General features: G+C 41.6%; 1 protein-coding gene across 5 annotated transcripts in view; it reads left to right on the top strand.

Moving 5' to 3' along the window:
- Nucleotides 1-22190, top strand: part of PLXNA1 (plexin A1) — a 395502-nt gene that overhangs the window by 38688 nt on the left and 334624 nt on the right. For all 5 annotated transcript variants that reach the window (XM_060688304.2, XM_060688308.2, XM_060688309.2 and 2 more), the window contains exon 2: nt 19483-20822. In XM_060688304.2, coding sequence (XP_060544287.2) covers nt 19644-20822 — 1179 coding nt within the window. In that variant the 5' untranslated portion in view covers nt 19483-19643. The remainder of the gene's footprint in view (nt 1-19482; nt 20823-22190) is intronic.

A 22190-nucleotide genomic window follows, 5' to 3' on the forward strand; every position in this document is an offset into this window, starting at 1 on the left:
TACCTACCGTCCCTGTCCTACTGTCCCCATTTCTATTCATTTCCTTCATTCATGTCCATGTCCATATTTATACCTGCTATCTTGTACATGTTTGACAAACTAATTAAATTTAAAAAAATGCTGTTTCTCTTTTTTAAATGCCTCCTTATACCCACAGGATAGTGACCTATATGCAATGTGGATGATGTAAGGTTTTTGGTTTATGTTTTGATCTGATTTTTATGATCAGATGATTTTGAAGGTAAATACTTTTGGGCCTGAGATCAAAGATGGGAAACATAAAGTTTTTCACCTGAATATGTTCAGAAGTTATTCTTAATTATTTATTCTGCTATTTTCTTTTCTGGAAGAATAGTTAAAGAATTACACTTACCAATGTCATCACCTTCCTCTAATTCTTCCATAAGAATAATTTTAAAGATTTTTTCTTTAAATTTCACCATTATTATTATTATTATTATTATTATTATTATTATTATTATTATTATTTATAAATAACTCAAGGTGGTGAATTTATATTCTTTCCTCCTCCTTTTCCCCCCACAACAACTCTGCGAAGTGTGCTGGGCTGAGAGTTGTTGGTGAGTTGGTCCAAAGTCATTCAGTTGGCTCTTCATGCCTAAAGCAGGACTAGACCTCATAGCTTCCTGGTTTCTAGCCTGGTGCCTTAACCATTAGACCAAACTGGTGTACAATGTGACATTTCTTGATTTCTAACTAGGTTTTGTATTCGCTATAATTTTCAATCAAAAACCCAATCAATTGGGTCTGTGTCCATTTTGAGTACATCTGACTTAATATGTGAGAAGGATGGTTTGCTGTTGTGAGTTTCAAACTGACCTGGGAAGGTGGGGATGGGACAGGAAGCTAGGAGAGGATGTCTCTTAGAATGTTTTTTTAAGAACTGGAACAAAATTTAGGTTGATCAGGCAGCCTTATACTTGGATACAACCCGTTCCAATCTTTTTATCTGTGCAAAGCTTGCATCATCATTTAATTCATTGTAGGTCTGAGTAGCTCCAATTCATTCCAACTCTTTTTTTAGCCTGGTATTGACCTTTGAAACCCTTTATTGCATAGAACTAGGTTATCTGAGGACCATCCCGATTTCATCTACCTGTCCCACCAGATCTAGCAGAGAAAGTAGGTTAAGCATTCTGTCGGCTAGGCAAGTACATTTGGTGGGCTCTAGTTGATGGGCCTTTTCTGCTGTGGCACCCATCCTATAGGACCTTCTCCCCCCCCCCCCCGAGGTGAGGTTGGCCTCATCTTTTTTCAGCTTCCAAAAGTTCCTTAAGACTTGGTTATGCTAGAAAGCCTGGGGTGCACAGTGAACGGATGAATTAAAGAGGCGACTCCATTATTATTAGCACCCCTTTGCTATTTCTTTATCCTTGCTTTGTTTTTATAGTCTTTTTGTGTTTTTAATAATTAATGTTAAAGGTTTTTAGGTATTTATTGACTGTTTAGTGTCGTTATATACCACCCACTTTTTGATGAGGTGGGTGGCCATAAGTGGGATAAATAAATAAAATAAAACGTAGCAAAATGCTATCAACCTGCTGCTGCTGTTCTTTCAGGGATTCTAGAATAGTGTTAAAAATGTTGCAATCAAATCAGAGGTTTTAGTTACCTCTTTAATGACGATCCTGAATGAATGTGAAGCTTTCTTCCATTCCAATATAATTTATTTATTAATAATTTATTAATAATTTATTTATAATGCAGGTAAAAGTGTGTGTGTGTGTGTGTATTCATTCTTTGCTGGTTAGAAATGTTATAATGCAAACTTTAGTGGTTTCTTACCCTAGTTAGTAACTGATATTGCAAGATCTACCTGTGACTCCAAGGGAGGCCTGCATAATTATTCATTCATATACTCACCCAGCATATAATTCCCCTGTTCATTCCATCTCACACCGCTTCCCTCCAATTGCTATTAAGCTTGGAAAAAATGCCCCCCCCTCCATGAATTAAAGCATCACTCGCTTTCCATAGCTGCACCTCCAGTCACTGATCCATACTGTAATTAGGCTTGGCTGAAGCTTTCCACAGGAGTCAGTAGAGAAAGCTTTGGCAATTCAGATTTATTAAGGGGTATATTTCAACCTACAGGGAGGAGGTTAGCCCTTTTCTTCCTGTCTGTGACAGGGCCACCCCACAGATTTTTCCCCATTTGGCAGTTGAATTTGGGGGAAAATAAAAACTTTCACTGATTTCAAGTGAAGGCTGCTGCAGCATTGATAGTGCAGTGGTTAGAATGCAGAATTGCAGGCTAATTCTGCCCACTGCCAGGAGTTTGATCCTGACTGGCTGAAGTTTGACTCAGCTTTCCATCCTTTCAAGGTAAAATGAGGATCCAGATTGTTGTGGGCAATATGCTTACTCTGTAAACTGCTCAGAGAGTGCAGTAAAGCACTATGGAGCAGTGCTATTGCTATTGCTATGTCAAAGAAGAATGGCTATCTTATTTCTCCCCCAATGTAGCCTTGTCAACAAGAAACTGTCCTTTAAGTAGCTGTTCATCTTGATATGCTGGAAAGCTTTTGCTAAGTCCGATTGGTGCAAGAAATGTAAACTGAAGAATGGATACCACAACAGGTGGAACAAAGTTTCCTCACTTGTAATACAAATGCTAATTGGGTGAGTAAGGTAAAGCGTTAAAAGTCGAACTCAGCTTCTGGCAACTTTGTGTCCTTGTGGTTTGCTTGGAAAACATTCTTGTGGTTGTTTGCCATTTTTCTTCTTGGATATTTCTCAATTTCTGGTTTAGTCTACACCTCAAAGACTTCCATCCAAGTGCTAACCGGATCTGACCCTGCTGAGAGAATTTAGGCAAACTTGGATTGACTCTGAGGTCACTGGATGTAGGATGCTGCTGATGGATCACATGATCTGGTTTTTTTTAAAAAAAAAGCTTTAAAAATTGAATCCAGATTATTCTTGTCAGATTTGCGCCCCCCCCCCCACACACCTTACTTCAGTAGCAAAATAACACCAGGGGAGAAAAAAAGTAGAGTGAAGGAGAAGAAGTGGGAAGAGGTATGCAAGGAATGTCTTTGTAAAGAGAAGTAAGATCCATTCCAAATGCCACCACATTCCCAAGATTCAGTAAACTGTAAACCTGACAGTTAGAAACTTTTCTGTTTCTTGAATGAAGGCTCAGTGAAGGCTTTTTTCGTTAGTTTGGTTCAACGAGTAGTTAGCTTTATTGATCTTCAGAAGTTAAACACCATTGAATCTGTTGAATATTTGGAAAAAAAGACCATCAGGAAATCTATATCTATACATAATTTAGACTAGGATGTTAAAAAAAGCCATGGCAAACTGTCCCCATATTACTGCCAACAAAACTATATGGATATCTTCTTAATGCAACCAAGAGTTATATTTGAATTAGAAGGTGAATTTACCTTCATATATATTGGTAATCCCATCTTTTGTCCTTGTTTTTATTATCTTTCAATTTTCTCTTCCTTTTTAAAGAATCTCTACCTTTTAGCTGGCTTTGGCAAAGAATCTATTTGTACTAACTTCAACTTCTTTAACTATGACTTCTTATTTAAACAATCATTGTTTGCATATACATTAAAGAAAAGAATCAGCAAATTCTGCCCAAAAATTATGCTTCCTTTCCACAGAATGTTTTATCATTCTTTATATGTGAGATTCATTTCTTACTTCTTGTTGGATTAAACGATAATCTTTCTTGCACTTGGTACATATGCACACACCCACACCCACAAACACATACACAAAATCTTTTGGTTTACTCTTTTGGGGATGGGTAGTCAGATCAACATTATAAATTATTTGAGATTGTGTGTGCAGATTTCTCTGCATCAGCAAATGAGGATGAGGAGTTCATACAAAGAACAGTATTAATGAAACTTCAGAAGCCTGAGGTATGAAGCAAGCAGATGAAAGTTAAAAAAGGACACATTGTTTCTATAAGTGATTTGGTGTTTTTTGCTTTTTGCTTTTTTTGTTTTTGCTTCAGAACCATGTTTACATTTGAAAATGGGACATAAATTTCCTAACAAAACAAACTTTCTAAACAAAGTTTGCTGCTACAGATTAGCTTTCTTTAGCCTCCAACTTTCCAGATGCATTCCTGTTGTGATTACTGTTGTCAGAATTTGCAGCCAGCTCACGATTCTGGCTGAGAACCCTGGGAATTGTAATCCAGCCCTTCTGGTGGGAGAAAGTTGTGATTTGGGGGTTTTGTTGTAATCTTTGCTGCAGGAAAAAGAATTTGCATGCCTGCCATTGCCACTGAACTCATTAGATATTTAAATATAAGAGACTTCTCCAGTGTGTGCTGATTCATATTACAGCTTAACAAAAAGTGATTAATCAAAAGGAATTGATATGGCTCTCCAGGTATCACTACCCTGTTTTTCCAAAAATAAGACATCCCCTGATAATAAGCCCAATCGGGCTTTTGAGTGCATGCGCTAAAATAAGCCTCCCCCCCAAAATAAGCCCTCCCCAAAAATATTTAAACACAGAGCTGGAAATCAGGTAAGACGGCAAGAAGAGCCCCATCTTGCTCCATGTGCCCCAAAATAATAAGACCTTCCCGAAAATAAGGCCAAGTTCAAAAAAATACAAGACAGGGTCTTATTTTCGGGGAAACATGGTAGATGGTTGAGAAGTTTGTCTTTAATTGAACAACATTAAAGCATAGGCAGTACTTTATGTACTGCTTAATACTGTATTTAAGGAAGCTAAGCATAATAAGTTGGAATTCTGGCAATACCTCTGGATTGCTCCAGTTTGCTGAAGGCTGCTGTAATATCAATCAAGCTTGCAGCTTTCTTTTCCCTCCTAATCCATTTCTACTGATTTCCTAATCCAGATGCCTTCCTGAATTTAAGCTTCTTTCCTTTTCTAAATCTCTTTGTGGTGCTTGTCCCTATGAATGGGCCGCTTGGCACAGCCTGCTGGTCCAGCCCTTCCCTGGTGTTTAAGTAACTTAGCCAGTGGCTCTCAGAAACTTAAGTAATATTAATTCATTTCATTGCTGCATTGCAACAGAAAGCAGATCAGATACAACTTCCCCCATTTTGGCAGAGATTTCACAGAAATGTTCATCCTTTCTTTACTGAACACAAGGTTATTATGAAAAATAAATAAATAAAAAATCTCTTAGCTGCAAGAATAGCTTGCAAGTGGAATCAGTTATGGGATGAGATGGCCTCGAAGGCTGTCTTCCAAAGTTGTGAGTCCAGTGGTTGATAAACAAGGATGGTTCTCCTTTAAATTAGCAGTGGAGAACTCTAACAGAGAAGTAAAAAAAATCTCATGTCAAAGGCTCTGTGATAATGGCCATATCATTAAGACTCTCAAGATGAGCTTAGTTGTATGTGGCTGTGTAAATATATCTATTTTTCTTGGCCGCAATATGGAAGTGGTTTGACATTGCCACCTTTTAGGGTGTTTCTCCAATATTGCAATCCATCCAAAAGTCTCAGACTTCCTTGTAGTCTCCTATCTAAGCACTATTAGGACTAATCTGGTTAGCCTTTTTTGAAATCGAGCAAGGTCAGCTAAGCTCATGGGAGCAGTTGTTAAAAGTACTTTTGAGAGCCAGGAGGCTCTAGCCTTGCAGACTGTTTTCTCTCTTTGTTTGCAATGTGGAAGAATAGCCTTAATAGCGTGGCAGCTGAATAGTTTTGTAGAAGCCTAGCAATCTGCACTAAATTAATGAAGAACAAGTTAGGGGTGGAAATGAGACATGTTATGGAAAATTAGCTGCTGGTACAGTTTTCCAAGTTTAGTACAACAAATACAGCATGCCTGTATAAAATGTACTTTTGTCTTGTTTGTGGCTCAGTGGATAATGCAAACTTAGCCAATGTGGTTAGTTTATGGTTCAGAGTATCAAGGGAATCTAAGCAGTTGAACCATTTCACTAAACCATGGTTCATTTAAGTGTGATTTAGCATGTCTGTGGGGTGGGGGTGGGTGGGGGGGTGGGGGAACCATGTGATTAAGGTCATTTGAAAATTTCTGCACCAGAGATTACAGCGTCATCTGCTGCTGTGAGACAGAAAAGGGGATTTGGATTGAACAGGCATAAATATTGGCATTTTGGCATTTTACCACGCCTAGTCAACAGATTAGATTATTGTGCTTTTCCAATCATGGCCCTCAGTGAGCTGGGTCTTGCTGGATTGTATAACCCATGTGTTAATACTTATGCTGAATGTTACTACCTCAGCAAATTGGGAGAATTTATGCATCTCGATTATGCTACAGGTTTCTTTCTTAGTGGTACCCAGATCTGCTGCCTCAAAGACTGAAAAGTGCTATTTCTGGACAGGATCCAGCTGCGGAGCCCATGGCTGATCCCAGTAATGTTTTTGCCACTTGGTGCTTGAATTGCACAGCTGTGTCTGCTTTATTTGGACACCGATGCCAGTGTCACACAGCTTGTCTATCGCTCAAGTAAATCTGCATATAGTACTTAGAAGCCAAGGGTCTTGTGAAATTTGTTGCAAATTGGCTTAGCTCTTTGCAGTTTAGCTTGCTTTCCCAAAACTATGCTGAATGTTGGGATGATTGTCTGTACCTCTCAGTGGACAACTTTATGAACAAAGCCCTGTGCAGGAATTGTCTGGCAGTTTGTGGGGGAAGTGGGATTTTGGGTGAGAATAAAAGTGGGAAATCCTGTGCATGAAACCAATGGGAAGCCGAACATCAACCTGACATCTGCTTAGCTAGGGGAGAGATCTGTGGGTGGGTTAAAATTATACTTACTATCTGAAATGCAAGCCTAGGGTTTGCCTGATTTACTGCTGTGTGCCAGAGAGTCAGAAAGGAGTTAACTGGAATGTAGCTCTCAGGATGCTGTTAAAGTCTGCAATTTGGTTTTTCCTGTGCTGCTTGCCGATCGTAAACTTCCTGTTCTGATAATGGGAAATATGTGGTGTCAGATGTGCAAGGTTGGAGGAAGAAAGAATGTTTGTATCTATTCTCTCTCCCTCTCCATCTCCCTCCCTCCCTCCTCTTACATCTCACATGGGTTTTTGCCAGTTACACGCCTTACATCATACCACTGCATCTAATTCTTCTGGTTCTGAATGTGTTTGCCTTAGTCATACCAAGGTCCTTGAGTCTACATCAGTGGTGAAATTCATTTTTTTTTTACTACCGTTTCTGTGGGTGTGGCTTGGTGGGTGTGGCAGGGGAAGGATACTGCCAAATCTCCATTCCCACCCCACTCTGGGACCAGCCAGAGGTGGTATTTGCCGGTTCTCCGAACTACTCAAAATTTCCACTGCTGGTTCTCCAGAACCTGTCAGAACCTGCTGGATTTCACCCCTGTTCTACATGGCTTTGAACTGGGTCAGGGCACTGCTTAGGAAGCATGATGAAATTCAGGGATGGAGGATACAGAAGAAAGCCTGTAGAGATTCTGTCCCTGTGATCACATGCATACTATACAGTCTTCTCATAGAGTCAGCTGGAGCTTGGGTGTGTGGTTAGCGTCACTTGTGCCAATGAGGCTCTTGATCCTCGATCAAATGGTGCTGCTATTCGGGGTTTCTCTCCAGGAATTGATCATCCCCCCACCTTAGCTACCGTATTTTTTGGAGTATAAGATGCACCGGAGTATAAGACACACCTACCTTTTTTGGTGAGGAAAAGAAGAAAAAGAAATCTGCCTCTGCCTCTGAGCAATTTTGCCTCATTGCAGCAAACAGCCTGCTTTACTTTCATTTTCGTTTTCAGCATAGCTTGATTTGCACAAGAAAAAAAAAATCTGCTCCAGCAATTGACTTCTTTGCAGCAAGCAGCACAGCCCTGCACAAAACAGCTGAGAGCAAATCAGCTGAGAGTCGGGAGGCCGATCCAATCAACTTGTTCTAACTAGGCTGTGCTGAAGCTGAAAGGAGCTGTTTTTTCTTGCTGTTTGCTTGCAAGGAGGTAACTGCTGCGAGGCAGAGGCCAAAGGGTGGGGGCCAGTGGGTGGGCTACATTTGGTGTATAAGACGCACCTAAATTTTCACCCCCTTTGTACTCTGAAAAATACAGTAAATAAATAAAATATTCCAAAATACAGACCTTGATTGTCTTTATTTAGTATCCTATTATGATTTATGCTGATTGCTTATTTAGCATCCTATGACTATCATCACTGAGTGTAGTATTTCATGATTCATGATGATTGTATTTTATGATTATGATCATGATTTATCACTTGTTGCTTGTATGTACACTGAGAGCTGATGCACTTTGTGTGTCCAATCACACTTGGCCAACAACTAACCTGGTTTGTGTTCTGTTCTTTAGAATCCTTCCCTTTTACTATATATGAGGACTATATATGCCAGTCAGATCAGACTAATAAAAATTAAAATTTTCTTCTTGCAAACACAACCTTTTCCCTCTTCCCCCAGCAAGGATCCTAGGCAGATGGTGTGGCTGTTGTGTTCCACTGAGATGTTTGTCACATAATCCTCATGGAGTAGGGGAGTTGCTGTAGGTTATTTTTTCCCCCAGTTGGGAAGATCTGATTGTTCAATGCCTGCAGGATGGTTTTCTCTGGTACCCTGACAGAGCTACAGAATCAAGCCGGAGGTGTTGGTGGCAGCGGTGGCAGCTTTCCTGCCTTGCTGTAGATCTTTGTGTCAGGTCAAGCTTGTATATAGGACAAGAGTTTTTTTTTCACTTGTGCTCCTTACCTGCTGATTTAAAAAGCACTTCCAGAATGCAAGGTATATTTAAAACGAGGCCACTCTGGTTTGTTATTATTCTATTTTATATCATCCAAGTGTTGAATGAGACAGGCAGAAGACCCTATTTCTCCCCCCCCCTTTGGAGCTGTATTTGAGAAGATAGAGATTTAGAGGTCTGCTAAGGCAAAAGCTGGAGCCTTCCCCCAAATCTCTTTCAACATTACCTTCGTATTTTGATCTTTGTTCTTTCACAATCGGCGGCTGCTGTTTCTGGTCTTAGCTTTCTTGTATGATAATTAAGATTGTTCAAAAAGATGCTTTTGGGGCCTTGGGACTTTTACTAAGCCCAGTTGCTTTGCCGCCACAAGGGGGTTATTTTTGTTAGGATTGCATTACGGTGGGAAGAAAAGGTTAAAAGGTCACAGGGGAGGGGCGGGGGGGTAGCGGTTATCATTAAAGAAGGTCTGAGACCGAGGGAGGCCACTGTTCCTCAGACGGCCGGCTGTGAATCCCTTTTTGTGAAATGGGGTCATGGGGTTCAGATGGGTTTGCTGATCACGTACCTGGCTCCCTGCCACGTGGCAACAGCCCTGCCCGAGCTACTCAACGTCATCGCCGCGGTGGCGGTTGATACCCCTAAGCTTATGGTTATGGGGGATTTCAACCTGCCGTCCGTGGGTGAGACGTCAGAGATGGCTCGGGAGTTCATGGCTTCCATGACAGCTATGGACCTGACCCAGTTAATTCATGGCCCTACCCACACAGGGGGAAACACGCTGGATCTGGTTTTTGTCTCTGGACAGTGGTTGAGGGATCTTGATATAGGGGATATAGTTACTGAACCCTTGTCATGGTCAGATCACTCTCTCCTTCGTCTCGACTTTCAAACCGCTGCACCCCGCCGCAGGGAGGCGGAGCCGGTCAGATGGTTCCGCCCCAGGCGCCTGATGGAACCTGACAGATTCCAGACGGAGCTTGGGCCATTTCCTGAGGTTCTGGCACACGCCTCGACTGGAGACCTGGTGGCCGCCTGGGATAGGGCGGCTGCTGGTGCTCTGGATCGGGTCGTGCCTTTGCGGCCTCTGACCCGGCGCCGATCTCAATTGGCTCCTTGGTTTACCGAGGAGCTGAGGGAGTTGAAGCGCCGGAAAAGACACCTAGAGAGTAGTTGGAGGGCCAGTCTTCTTGAATCTGACCGGACACTAGTAAGATCCCACATTAGGAATTACTTAGTGGCGATAAAAGCAGCGAAATGTAGTTATTTTGCTGCTCTTATTGCGTCATCAGATAATCGCCCGGCCGCCCTCTTTAGGGTGACCCGCTCCCTGCTCCACCAGGAAGCGCGGGAGGACCCCTTGGAGGGTAGAGCCGAGGATTTTGTTCAGTATCTGTATGACAAAATCACTCAGATTCGGGAAGATTTGGACTCCGACTGGGTAGTCTCAGGGGGAGAGACAGGGGCAGGTCTTGAGAATGTTATCTGGGATGAGTTTGATCCTGTGACCCCTGAGGACGTGGACAGGATTCTGGGTAGACTGAACGCGACCACTTGTTTATTGGACCCGTGTCCTTCCTGGTTAGTACTGGCTTCCCGGGAAGTGACACGAGGCTGGCTCCAGGGGATTATAAACGCTTCGCTGAGTGAGGGTGACTTTCCCGCCGCCTTGAAAGAGGCGGTGGTGAGGCCTCTCCTCAAGAAGCCTTCCCTGGACCCGGCAATGTTGGTAAATTATCGTCCGGTCTCCAATCTTCGCTTTGTTGCGAAGGTTGTTGAGAGTGTGGTCGCGCAACAGCTCCCCCAGCACCTGGATGAAACGACGTATCTGGATCCGTTCCAGTCGGGCTTCAGGCCCGGGTACAGCACGGAAACGGCATTGGTCGCGTTGGTTGATGATCTCTGGAGGGCTCGGGACAGGGGGTGCTCCTCTGTCCTGGTCCTGTTAGATCTCTCAGCGGCTTTTGATACCATCGACCATGGTATCATGCTGCACCGGTTGGAAGAGTTGGGGGTGGGAGGCACTGTGTTGCGGTGGTTCTCCTCCTTTCTCTCTGACCGGTCGCAGTCTGTGTTGACAGGGGGACAGAGGTCGACCCCGAGGCCCCTCATATGTGGGGTGCCGCAAGGGTCGGTCCTCTCGCCTCTCCTGTTCAACATTTATGTGAAGCCGCTGGGCGAGATCATCCGTGGTTTCGGGGTGGAGTACCATCAGTACGCTGACGACACCCAGCTGTACATCTCCACCCCGGATCACCCCAACGATGCCCTTGAAGTGATGTCCCGGTGCCTGGAGGCCGTACGGATCTGGATGGGGAGGAACAGGCTCAGGCTCAACCCATCCAAGACTGAGTGGCTGTGGTTTCCGACGTCCCGATATAGTCAGTTGACGCCATCACTGACTATTGGGGGCGAATCATTGGCCCCCACGGAGAGGGCTCGCAACTTGGGCGTCCTCCTGGACTCACGGCTGTCTTTAGAAGAGCACTTGACGGCCGTGACCGGGAGGATTTTTCATCAGGTTCGCCTGATTCGCCAGTTGCGTCCCTTTCTGGATCGGGACTCTTTACGCACGGTCACTCATGCCCTTGTCACCTCCCGCCTGGACTATTGCAACGCTCTCTACATGGGGCTCCCCTTGAGGAGCACCCGGAGGCTCCAACTGGCGCAGAGTGCGGCCGCGCGGGTGGTAATGGGAGCGACATGGCGTTCCCATGTAACACCTCTCCTGCGCGAGCTGCACTGGCTCCCGGTGGTCTTCCGGGTGCGCTTCAAGGTTTTGGTTACCACCTTTAAAGCGCTCCATGGCTTAGGACCCGGGTACTTGCGGGACCGCCTACTACCACCAATAGCCTCCCACCGGCCGGTACGCTCCCATAGAGAGGGGCTCCTCCGGGTGCCGTCAGCCAAACAATGCCGACTGGCGGCCCCCAGGGGGAGAGCCTTCTCTGTGGGGGCACCTACTATCTGGAACGAGCTCCCCCCAGAGATACGGAGGATCCCGGATCTGCGCACCTTCCGCCGCGCCTTAAAGACCTTACTATTTCACCAGGCCGGCCTGGCCTAATTTTCCCCCTCTTTTATAAAAGATTTTTAAAATTTTAAATATTTTTTAGTATTTATATATTCAATTTTAAATTGGTTTTAAAAGTTTGGGGTTTTAAATTTGTCGGGGCCAAAATTATTTAATTTGATTTTATTCTATTTTTTAAATTTTGTATTGTATGTGTTTTTATTGTTTGGCTGTGCACCGCCCTGAGTCCTTCGGGAGTAGGGCGGTATAGAAATCTAATAAATAAATAAATAAAATAAATAATCCTCCTCTGCCTCTGTCTCAGAGGGAATCGGTTCACACAGCTGTTGTTGTTATTGTTATTATTTTAAAAGCACTCATTGTTGCCCTGTTCCTCATGAGACCTTAACATGCCTAAATGCCACACAGGAACAGGCAGACTGGATCTGGCGCTTGGGTCTACAGTCTCCCCCTTCCACTCCTTCCCTCCCTCCCCTCAGCATAAAATAGCTGGTCTGCTTACACGCAAAGAGCCGGATCTGATGTGAGGGCAAATGCCTGACTGTAGCTGTGTGGAATTCTTGCCCTGTGTGACACAATTGCCTACATTTTTCTGCTCCCCAGACTCACATTGCTGGCAGCTGACAACAAAACAGGTGTGGAGGGGAAACATGGAACAATGTGACCTCAAAATTCAAGCTATGCTGGGTTGGATGTTGTGGAGGTGGGGTGCAGATGATTGATGTTGCTGAAGTAGGGCCTAAAGTTGGCCAAGTGAGTTTTAATGGTAGAGAAGTAGTAAAGTTTCTGCTAATTAAAAATAAAGTGGGATTCAAGAGAGGCCAAATAAGAAATGTGCTTAGTTCATTCTTATCTCTCATTGTCTAAATTAGAATCCTAAGCGAACAAAACCATATCAAAACACATTTCTTTTTGGTTTAAATAAAAGCTTTGCAATAAGTCAGCAGTGGCACTGGAATGAAAAGCTTCAAACAGCCAATTCCTTTGAGGTCCAGAATCATTACTGAAAGCAAGCAGACTTGGAGAAAGTCATTTAAACCGGCTGCCTACATGTACAGAGTGAGGTACTTTTCCAGGTTTCCTAGCACGTGAGTGAATTCCACTCTGCTTCTGGCAGCCTTTGGTATAACCTATAAAGCCCCAGGATCATACCCAATTTCCTTTGCCTCCCAGTGATTGACTGTCAGCTGGACTACAAGAGTCAGGCATTGTTCCCTTGCAATTACAGATCTCATCCTTTATATATGGAGAGAGCCAGAGCGAGAACCTGTGTATGTGCTGAAGTGCATTAGAACAGGCCTACTGTCTGCTTATTCCAATACTGCTATGAACTATGTTCCACAAGGGCTTTATTCTGTTAAGAGCTACTCTTATTTTTTCAGAACTCTTCTGAAAGGTGTGCATGGGTTTAAGTTCTGATGAAGGGGCTGGCTGCCTATCCCATTATGAAACTCTTTGGCTGTTAAGCCCTTTTGAGAGAGGTCTTTGTAAAGATAAACCCACGTTAAGGATCAGAGTTATTTTAGTGTTAACCTTAATTTATGTTTTTTTTTTTTTAACATTCTGGCTTTTTTCTTTTTAATTTCGTTAGCCACGTTAAAGATTCGCCCAAAACTAAGATAGAGAACCAATAAATTGGCTTTTGTAGCCTTCCTATTCTGTAGGGATTGTTTACTCTTTTTTTACTTTGTGCTGCAGAGAAGGCCCCATCCTACATCCCTATTTTCTGTACTGCAATAGACAGCAAGGCACTTAACAAAGCCTCTCATGATTACCGTGGTGCATAAATATATACCCTCAGGAGAAAAGAGTTTTGAGATAAGCTAGCCTTAAACTTGTTTTAAATGGCTCCTTGAATAGGGAGTGGAAGAGTGGAGAGGCAATGCAGCTGATGCGGTATTTCCCCTCTCTTTTTCTTTAATGGTTAAAAAAAGCCTAGGCTTTCATCAGCAATCTAGTTGTTGAAATATATATCCATTTCAATTTCTAGCTACTCTTTTGGGGCAGCTTTGCTAGGCGTTGAAAAGCTCACTTGTTTCAATGGGAAAGAATGAAAAAATCTGAGCATATGAATATGGGCACTTGTAGTGGCCATTGCGTAGCCAATGTAGAATTCTTTATGCCCACAATTACCTGCCTCTGTGTGGGTTGAGTGATGGTGTACAAAAGTGCGGCTTGTGCACAAGGAGTTAGGAAAGAATTCTTAAAGAATATGCTGCTTTGTTGAAAACTTAGGCTCTGCTCTGTTTTGCAATATAGTATGACAAATTCCTGGTGTGGCTCTGTAGCTTGAAATATTAGGCAAGGAATACAATTGTAAGTAAGGAAGATTTCTGGAAAAAGCCTTTGGGAAGTCACTGGAACGCTGAAGGTTATAGTGATCAGTTCTGGATGAGGAGCTTCTCTTTGCTCTTTTTAATTGTATAGAAATTGAATCTAATGCGTTTGAGGATGTCATTTGGTAATTTGTTGTACCCTTTAAGGGTATAGTGGAAAATGGAAGGACTTTGACTAGAGTATTAGAGTTCTTGCAGCAAGTATCCGTCTTTGTAGGCTGGAGAGGGATATGCTCCATTTCTGACTGTTCCAGAGTGACAAATGATTCTTATCATTTTTACTGTAGATGTCTATAAATCTCTGGCTTCTGTTAAATGAGCTCCTCCTCCGCTGGAGGCAATCCTTCTCTCTAGCAATTTGTGTAAATAAAAGAACAGGAGTGAAGTGAGATGGAGAGTGGAACATAGATTTTAGGAGATCTCTTTGTAAGCCTTAAGTACAAATTCCTCCTGTATGACTGAACCCTTATTACCTCATCTTATTTTAACCATTCTCAATTGGGAGGTCCTACTTTGAAAGGATGCCCTGCTTGCTATATGGTCCTCTGGGTATGGTGTGCAATGGTAGAAGGATTGCTTTTGAAAGGAGAAACTAATAATGGGGAAAGCAGGGGCTCTTGTTGAGTGTCTCTACTTTTTTTCTCCAAATGGGACCTCTTATGTAGTTTGGTTGTTTTACCGATGGATTTACTTCTACAAGGTGGTAGGTTGGTAGGTAGTTTTATGGCTTTTTCCTTTGATATTAATCCCAGGGTATCAATCTCAATAGTTAAATAACAACCAACAGTTTGAAAAGCTACAGTAAGTCCAAATAAGATGTCAGTATGTTGCTGTTTCTGTGCAATTTTAGGGAATCATGGAGTTGCAGATACTTTATTTTATTTATTTATTTCATCAAGCATGTATTAGATAACAGGTAAGTATAGACATAATTATGAATACATGAGATGGATACAAATAAAAGGGGACAGTAGGACAGGGACGATAGGCACGCTGGTGCGCTTATGCATGCCCCTTAAAGACCTCTTAGGAATGGGGTGAGGTCGACAGTAGACAGTCTAAGGTTAAAGCTTTGGGGGGTTGGGGAAGAAACCACAGAGTCAGGTAGTGCATTCCAGGCATTGACCACTCTTTTGCTTGAAGTCATATTTTCTGCGATCGAGTTTGGAGAGGTTTACTTTAAGTTTGTATCTATTGTGTGCTTGTGTATTGTTGTGGTTGAAGTTGAAGTAGTCACTGACAGATAGGACATTGTAGCAGATAATTTTATGTACTACGCTTAGGTCAGACCAAAGGCGTAGTTCTAAATTGTCACACTCTTATATACACATTATTTATCTATTTCACTTTGTTAGAGGCAGCTCGTAAAAAAATGAAATAAAACCCAAATGAAACTTCCTCTCAAAACTAGGTATACTCTGCATGGATTATGATACACACATCAGACATAGCCATTCTTTTCCTTCTGTTGGGGAAACATGGTAATGTGAGGTAAGCTACAGCTATAGATGTCCCCTCTATTTCACGGAGAGTAGGGACAAAACTCAAAATAGGAATGGAATAATTCAGATTCATGGAGTAAGCCGTACATCAGAGCTGGAAGTGAAACCTCTTTAAAACAGCCAAACTCTCTCTTTGCAGATTGTCGCAGCTCGTTTCTCTCTTTGTGATGGCCTCTGTTTTTGCTTCCTATCTTTATAAAAAGTAAAATCTCATTAATGGCTAACCACTCAACACATTGAAGTCCAATTAGGTAAATGGTGAAATGGCCATGAACATTTTCCCTAGTTGCACGTGAGCTTCCTGGTAATGGGCAAGAGAAGAAAAAAAATAAAATGAAAACCATCTCCCCCCTTCCCAAGTTTCTCTTTTTGAAGCAGATTCTCTATGGGAGAAGGGCTCTTGGGCTTTTTCTCTGGGATCAGCAATTTCTTGGGATGAAGCTGAATGCCTGAGAGATTAGCCGAAGGCTTTTCTGTGTACATGTCAGCGTTGCTACTGAAATGGGTTGATTGCTATTTTGACAAGCTGGCTTCCCTTTATAGTCAAAACAAAGCAAGGTTGAGCCCAGACCCTACTTTAGCTTTGCATTCTTAGTCTATGAATGGCAAGTCATTCAGCCTCTGTGGCCCAGCCAGCATCAACTCCATTGATATTGTCAAGAGGGAATGTGGCCTAATGGGTAGTTGAAGAACAGATGTTTGAAGGGCCCATGGTGCTGGGAGTCAGACCACTTCTCAACACGCTTCTGTTTAAAAAGGACAGATGGATTTTTTGTTTTGCTAACGCTCATCTGCACGTATGAAATTACCAATACTAATCCGAACGTGGAAGTGGAGGTCCTGAATTCTGTGACAAAGCTTTCCACTGAAAAATCAGATGCATCCGTGTAGATTCAGGCAAGATTGTAGAAATCATGATGCAGGAAGTAAATTGTTAGAGCACCTCTTTGTGTGAGACGCTCAAGTCTCAGATCATAAATATGCATTTAGGAGATTATGCTTTTCACCCTCAAACTCTTTGTTATAGCCTTGAGAGCCCGTTCTCAGTGCCAAATGTTGGTGGAAACACAATAGATTAATATTAATAGATTAAACTATTGTGCTTCTACCTATCCTTTGGCAAAGGTCCCCTCCTCTTTTCCCAATGGAGTACTCCAACAGTGGAGAAACCCCATAACCTTCCACTGCTTTCCCAATTGTTCTTTTCTTCCTCTTGCAGTGTCAAGAGAGTTCCTTCTCACTTAACCCTCTCGATTCCCTTTTTTTTCTAATCCTAATTGTGGATGCCTGGCACAACAATCTCTTCAGTTTCAAAGGGTAGAATAAACACATTGGTCCATTCTTCACCCAATGTCTTCAGGCACATATAGAGAACCATAGCTAAAGGGAAAAGACTCTTCAACTTATACTAGGTAGTGGAGGAGGGAATTCTGATTTTGAGTTATTTTCAAAGATTTGATATTAAGGAAGAATCCAGCTTTGGATAATTAAGCTACTGATATTTTTTTAAAAAAACAAACTTATATAGCCACTAAACTCATACTCCGTGACTCCAGGCAACATACAGCATTAAATTATGATTATTCTAGCTCCATGGGTTCAAAATTGATGCTTTAGTAGTTGTTTCATTCAGGATTAGTTTTTAAAAACCTAGAATGGTAGCACTTTGCAGGAGAATGTTTAAAAAAACGGAGTATTCTGGTTTGTGCCTTGTACAAGTATTTAAGGATATGTTTTGACCTATCTTGGAAGGAAGGACAAGCGCACTTCCTACTTTTGTGAAGAGCAAAAAAAAAAAAAAAAAAAGCACAAAGCTATGCTCTTGAATGTTTGGAATGGCAGTTCAGGGAATGAGTAATGTGGCTTCCCCCACCCTTCACCCTTTATTCCGCCTGAAGGCTAGTTCTGAGGTTTCTGAGGTATGTGCTAAATCTAGGATAAGCCTAAGGCTGCCTTTTGTTATAAGAATGAGAATCATTTGCCTGGCAGATGGGAAAATCTTGAAAATCTTAAAAGCAATTTCTATGCTTGCCAGACATGGTTGAGTGGCAAGAACATTGGCACTTCCACATAATGGTCAAATTTTGAAAAAGTAACTTAGTATAAGCAAAGAAACATTGATGAGATATAACAGAATAACAGAGTTGGAAGGGACCTTGGAGGTCTTCTAGTCCAACCCCTTGCTCAAGCAGGATACCCTATACCATTTCAGACAAATGGTTGTCCAATCTTTTCTTAACAATTTCTAATGATGGAGCAACTTCTAGAGGAAAGCAGGTCCAGTGGTTAATTGGATATCTTCAAGAGTATTTTAATACATGCAGAATAGACTTTTGTCATATTAGGAGATGTACTTTGTGGTTTCCTAAACATTTTGTTTTTTTAATTTACCATAAAATGTCACAAACCTTCATGTAAATAAGGTTCTTAGTTAAAGACCAAACACAGTAGAACCTCTGGTCACAACTGTAATTTGTTCCATAACTTTGGTTGCAATCCAATTTGGTCATGACGCAAACCTAATTTCGGAAATTTGGCACTTACAAAAAAAAAAAAAAAAAATTTGGTGCGGAAGGGGAAATTGGCTGCGGAAAAAAAAAAGTTATTTTTTTTGGTCAGAACCTGATTTGGTTATGGTCAGAAGCATTTGTGACCAGAGGTTCTACTGTATATTGAACACAGAGGGAGTAGCTACTTTTCTTAGGTTGCTCCCTCCAAACATCTCTTTTAAGTTTCATGCCAGAATGAGGACCCAGATTGTTGGGGGCAATATGTTGACTCTGTAAACTGTTTAGAGAGGGCTGTAAAAGCACTATGAAGCGGTATATAAGTCTAAGTGCTAGTGCTAAGTGCTCTCTTTGAACATGTATATAGAGGAAAATAGATTAAAGTAAAGGCTGACAGTCACATGCTTTATGAAGCTAATACATCATCTTCACATGCCTGCATGTGTGAAAGATTGATGGTGCTGGGAGGCAAAGTAACAAATAATGGCAAATTTGCTCATGGAGATGGGAGGGTGGTACAAATTCAGATATATATTCCTTAAAACTGGGAAGGAACAGGAAGAATGCTGAATTTCCTAAAAGATTTTATAATTACCGGTATTTATTTCTTCATGGTCACACCACTTCATACAAAATTTGTAAGAACAAAGCGGAAATGACTCAAGTAACCATGTGCATTATTCTGTTTCTTAACCCATGACACAAAGCCATTTTTTTTCCTTGAAAGACAATCTGGCTTTTCAGTTAAGTGTAATTAAGGATTTATGGACTTGTTTCGGTTATTGCATCCTACAAATATGTATGGAAATTTTCCAGTATTCTTTTGTGAGAAGTCGATGTTGCCTTTATCCATTTTAAAACCATGAGAAAACATAACCGACATTGATACCACAGTAATGCAATGCAGTGCAGTTTAATATAAATAGCAAGCATTCAGAACAATGATACAGATGCACAGAACAGGTTAGAAATGAACTAAAATAAGTTAAGAACAGATCTAATCCCAGTTTTTAAAAAAGTTTAAAAAAGAAACAAGAAATCCCAGACCTTCACTTTATGTCTCTTGTTTTTTCTTAATTCAAAAGTTGTAAAATTAGTCCCTTGGTAACAGGATTCCAAATTTAACACTAAGGTTTTTGCTGCCATTGGGGAAAAAAAAAAGAACATTAAACAAGTCCTCAGAACAATTTAGCTGCTTCTTTCTATAGTGAATTTACAAAACAGTCATGGGAACTTTAATGAGAAGAATGCAGAATGATGAACAAATACTATGCAATGCTTCTCTGAGACAGCTGAATATTTCAGCTATCTGAACCACCTCCATTCCTGAGATGTTTGTAACTGAGATTTTATTGTGCTGTTGTATTTTGAGTGGCACAACTGTTCGCCTAACCATGCTTGTTTTTGCATTTTTTTCCTAGGGCCATGTAGAATGCCAGCATCCATAATGTCCTGAATCTGGAAACAAGTGGAAAAAAAGTTCGTTCACAGGAATTCATTCCCTCCCGCCCTCCAGTTTTTGGTTTGATTCTTGTTTATTTTATAGTTAGATTAATGCATTGCTGGATGTGACTCTTCCACCATGTGGCTTCTGAGGCTAAAGCACCATTTCTCAATTAATATTTGGACCCTGCTGCTTCTGGGTAGTTCTTGGTTGCCATTGGCAAAAAGCACTGCCAAATCTTCCTCTCCTTTTATGACTTTCCAAGTCACAGACTGGAGTTTGACACACTTGGTGGTCCACAACAAAACTGGGGAAGTATATGTGGGTGCTGTCAACCGGATCTATAAGCTTGCAAACAATCTGACAGAAATGCGCACACATGTGACGGGTCCAGTAGAAGACAATGAGAAGTGTTACCCACCACCTAGTGTGCAGTCTTGCCCACATGGGCTAGTCAGTACCAACAATGTCAATAAATTGCTGCTGGTGGATTACTCTGGGAATCGTCTGATAGCCTGTGGCAGTGCTTCACAAGGTATCTGCCAGTTCCTACGCTTGGATGATCTCTTCAAGTTGGGTGAGCCGCACCACCGCAAGGAACACTACCTCTCTAGTGTCAATGAATCAGGAACAATGTCTGGTGTTATAATTGAAGTGCAGAATGGACAAAACAAGCTTTTCATTGGAACTCCCATTGATGGAAAGTCTGAATATTTCCCTACTTTGTCCAGCCGTAAACTGATGGACAGTGAAGAGAATGCAGAGATGTTTGGCTTTGTTTATCAAGATGAATTTGTCTCTTCCCAGCTCAAGATCCCATCAGATACACTGTCCAAGTTTCCCACATTTGATATCTATTATATCTATAGTTTCAGTAGTGAGCAGTTTGTCTATTACCTAACACTGCAGCTGGACACCCAACTTACCTCACCAGACTCTACAGGAGAACAGTTTTTCACCTCAAAAGTTGTCCGGCTATGCGTGGATGATCCCAAGTTCTACTCATATGTGGAATTTCCCATTGGTTGTATTCGAGATGGCATTGAATATCGCTTAATTCAGGACGCTTACCTCAGTAAACCTGGAAGGGCCTTGGCCAAGCAACTGGGCATTTCAGAACAGGACGACATTCTGTTCACCATCTTCTCACAGGGGCAGAAGAATAGAGTCAAACCACCCAAAGAATCTGTCCTCTGCCTTTTCACATTGAAGAAGATCAAAGACAAGATCAAGGAGCGTATCCAGTCTTGCTACCGTGGAGAAGGGAAGCTTTCTCTGCCCTGGCTTTTGAATAAAGAATTAGGTTGCATAAATTCAGTAAGTCATTCCTCTTTCTGGTTTTTTCTCCGCTGGTTATAAAAACCCTTAGGTTTCACTACTACTACTACTACTACTACTACTACTACTACTACTACTATTATTATTATTATTATTATTATTATTATTATTATTATTATTATTATTATACTTGATTCTCAGCCTGGTCTTCTACCTAAAGATGTAAGGGATGGTTCATTTTAACTATCTTGGGGTAAGTAGTTATTTAATTAATATTATTTGTGGAGACAGGGCTTATTAATGATACCAAGTGCCTATGAATTGGATTGGGATTTTCTGGATTTTGCAGATGGGATTATGTGCTTTTTTCTTCTTCCCACATTTGTGTTAAACTACTTATAGGCATTGGTATTTCATATTCAAAATGGAAAGAACTATGCTGCCAGTTCTTGCTTTAGGTTACTTCTGAAGCTTTCAAAAATGGCCTTAGAGGCCAAATGTGATTTTCTAATCCATTATTTAAATCAGCCATATTGAGGTGTCTGATCAAAGTTTTTGCCTTTGCTTATATAGGAAGGAAGGAAGGAAGGAAAAGGCAGATATTAGGAACTAGCTGAATACCTGTGCTACGAAACTATGTGATTGGGCTTGATAAAGTAATTACGATTGGCCTCTCCTGTCCCCTTCTCTCCCTCTGCCTTGCCCCACAGAAGCCTATCCTATCCTATCCTATCCTATCCTATCCTATCCTATCCTATCCTATCCTATCCTATCCTATCCTATCCTATCCTATCCCCTACCCTACCCTACCCTACCCTACCCTACCCTACCCTACCCTACTCTATGCCCTTCTCTCCCTTAGGCTTGCCCCACAGAAGCCTCTCCTATTCTAGCCCCTACTTTCCCTCAGGGTTGCTGCACAGAAGCCTCTCCTATCCTATCCCGTTCTCTCCAGAGTTATTTTCAGGTTGGGAAGGGGGAGTAGAATGTCTAACTAATTAGCATCAGAGCATGCTAATAATAATATAAGAAATACTAATGATCTGATGGTCTTTTTGAAAAATCCTTTCTTAGCAAGCACCTAGAAGCCAAGAGGAACATATGTGCCAAATTTCAAGTTTGTAGGCTTTACGGTTCTGGAGATTTCGTGATTGCAGTGTGAGTGGTTTTCGCATATACATACATACATACATACATACATACATACATACATACATTGATAGATAGATAGATAGATAGATAGATAGATAGATAAACACTGGATATGAAATATTCTTAGAGTAAAAAGGTATTTAAAATGACTCTTCCTACTATCCAGATAAATCTGTACTGCTGTAGGTCAAGGTTCTGTATTAATTTTGGTGCATATTTAGAGTCTATTTATGTTTTTATGAATATTTTTTTTCA

The sequence above is a fragment of the Pantherophis guttatus genome, chromosome 2, assembly GCF_059756535.1.
Source record: "Pantherophis guttatus breed Tessera chromosome 2, ASM5975653v1, whole genome shotgun sequence".
NCBI lineage: Eukaryota > Metazoa > Chordata > Lepidosauria > Squamata > Colubridae > Pantherophis > Pantherophis guttatus.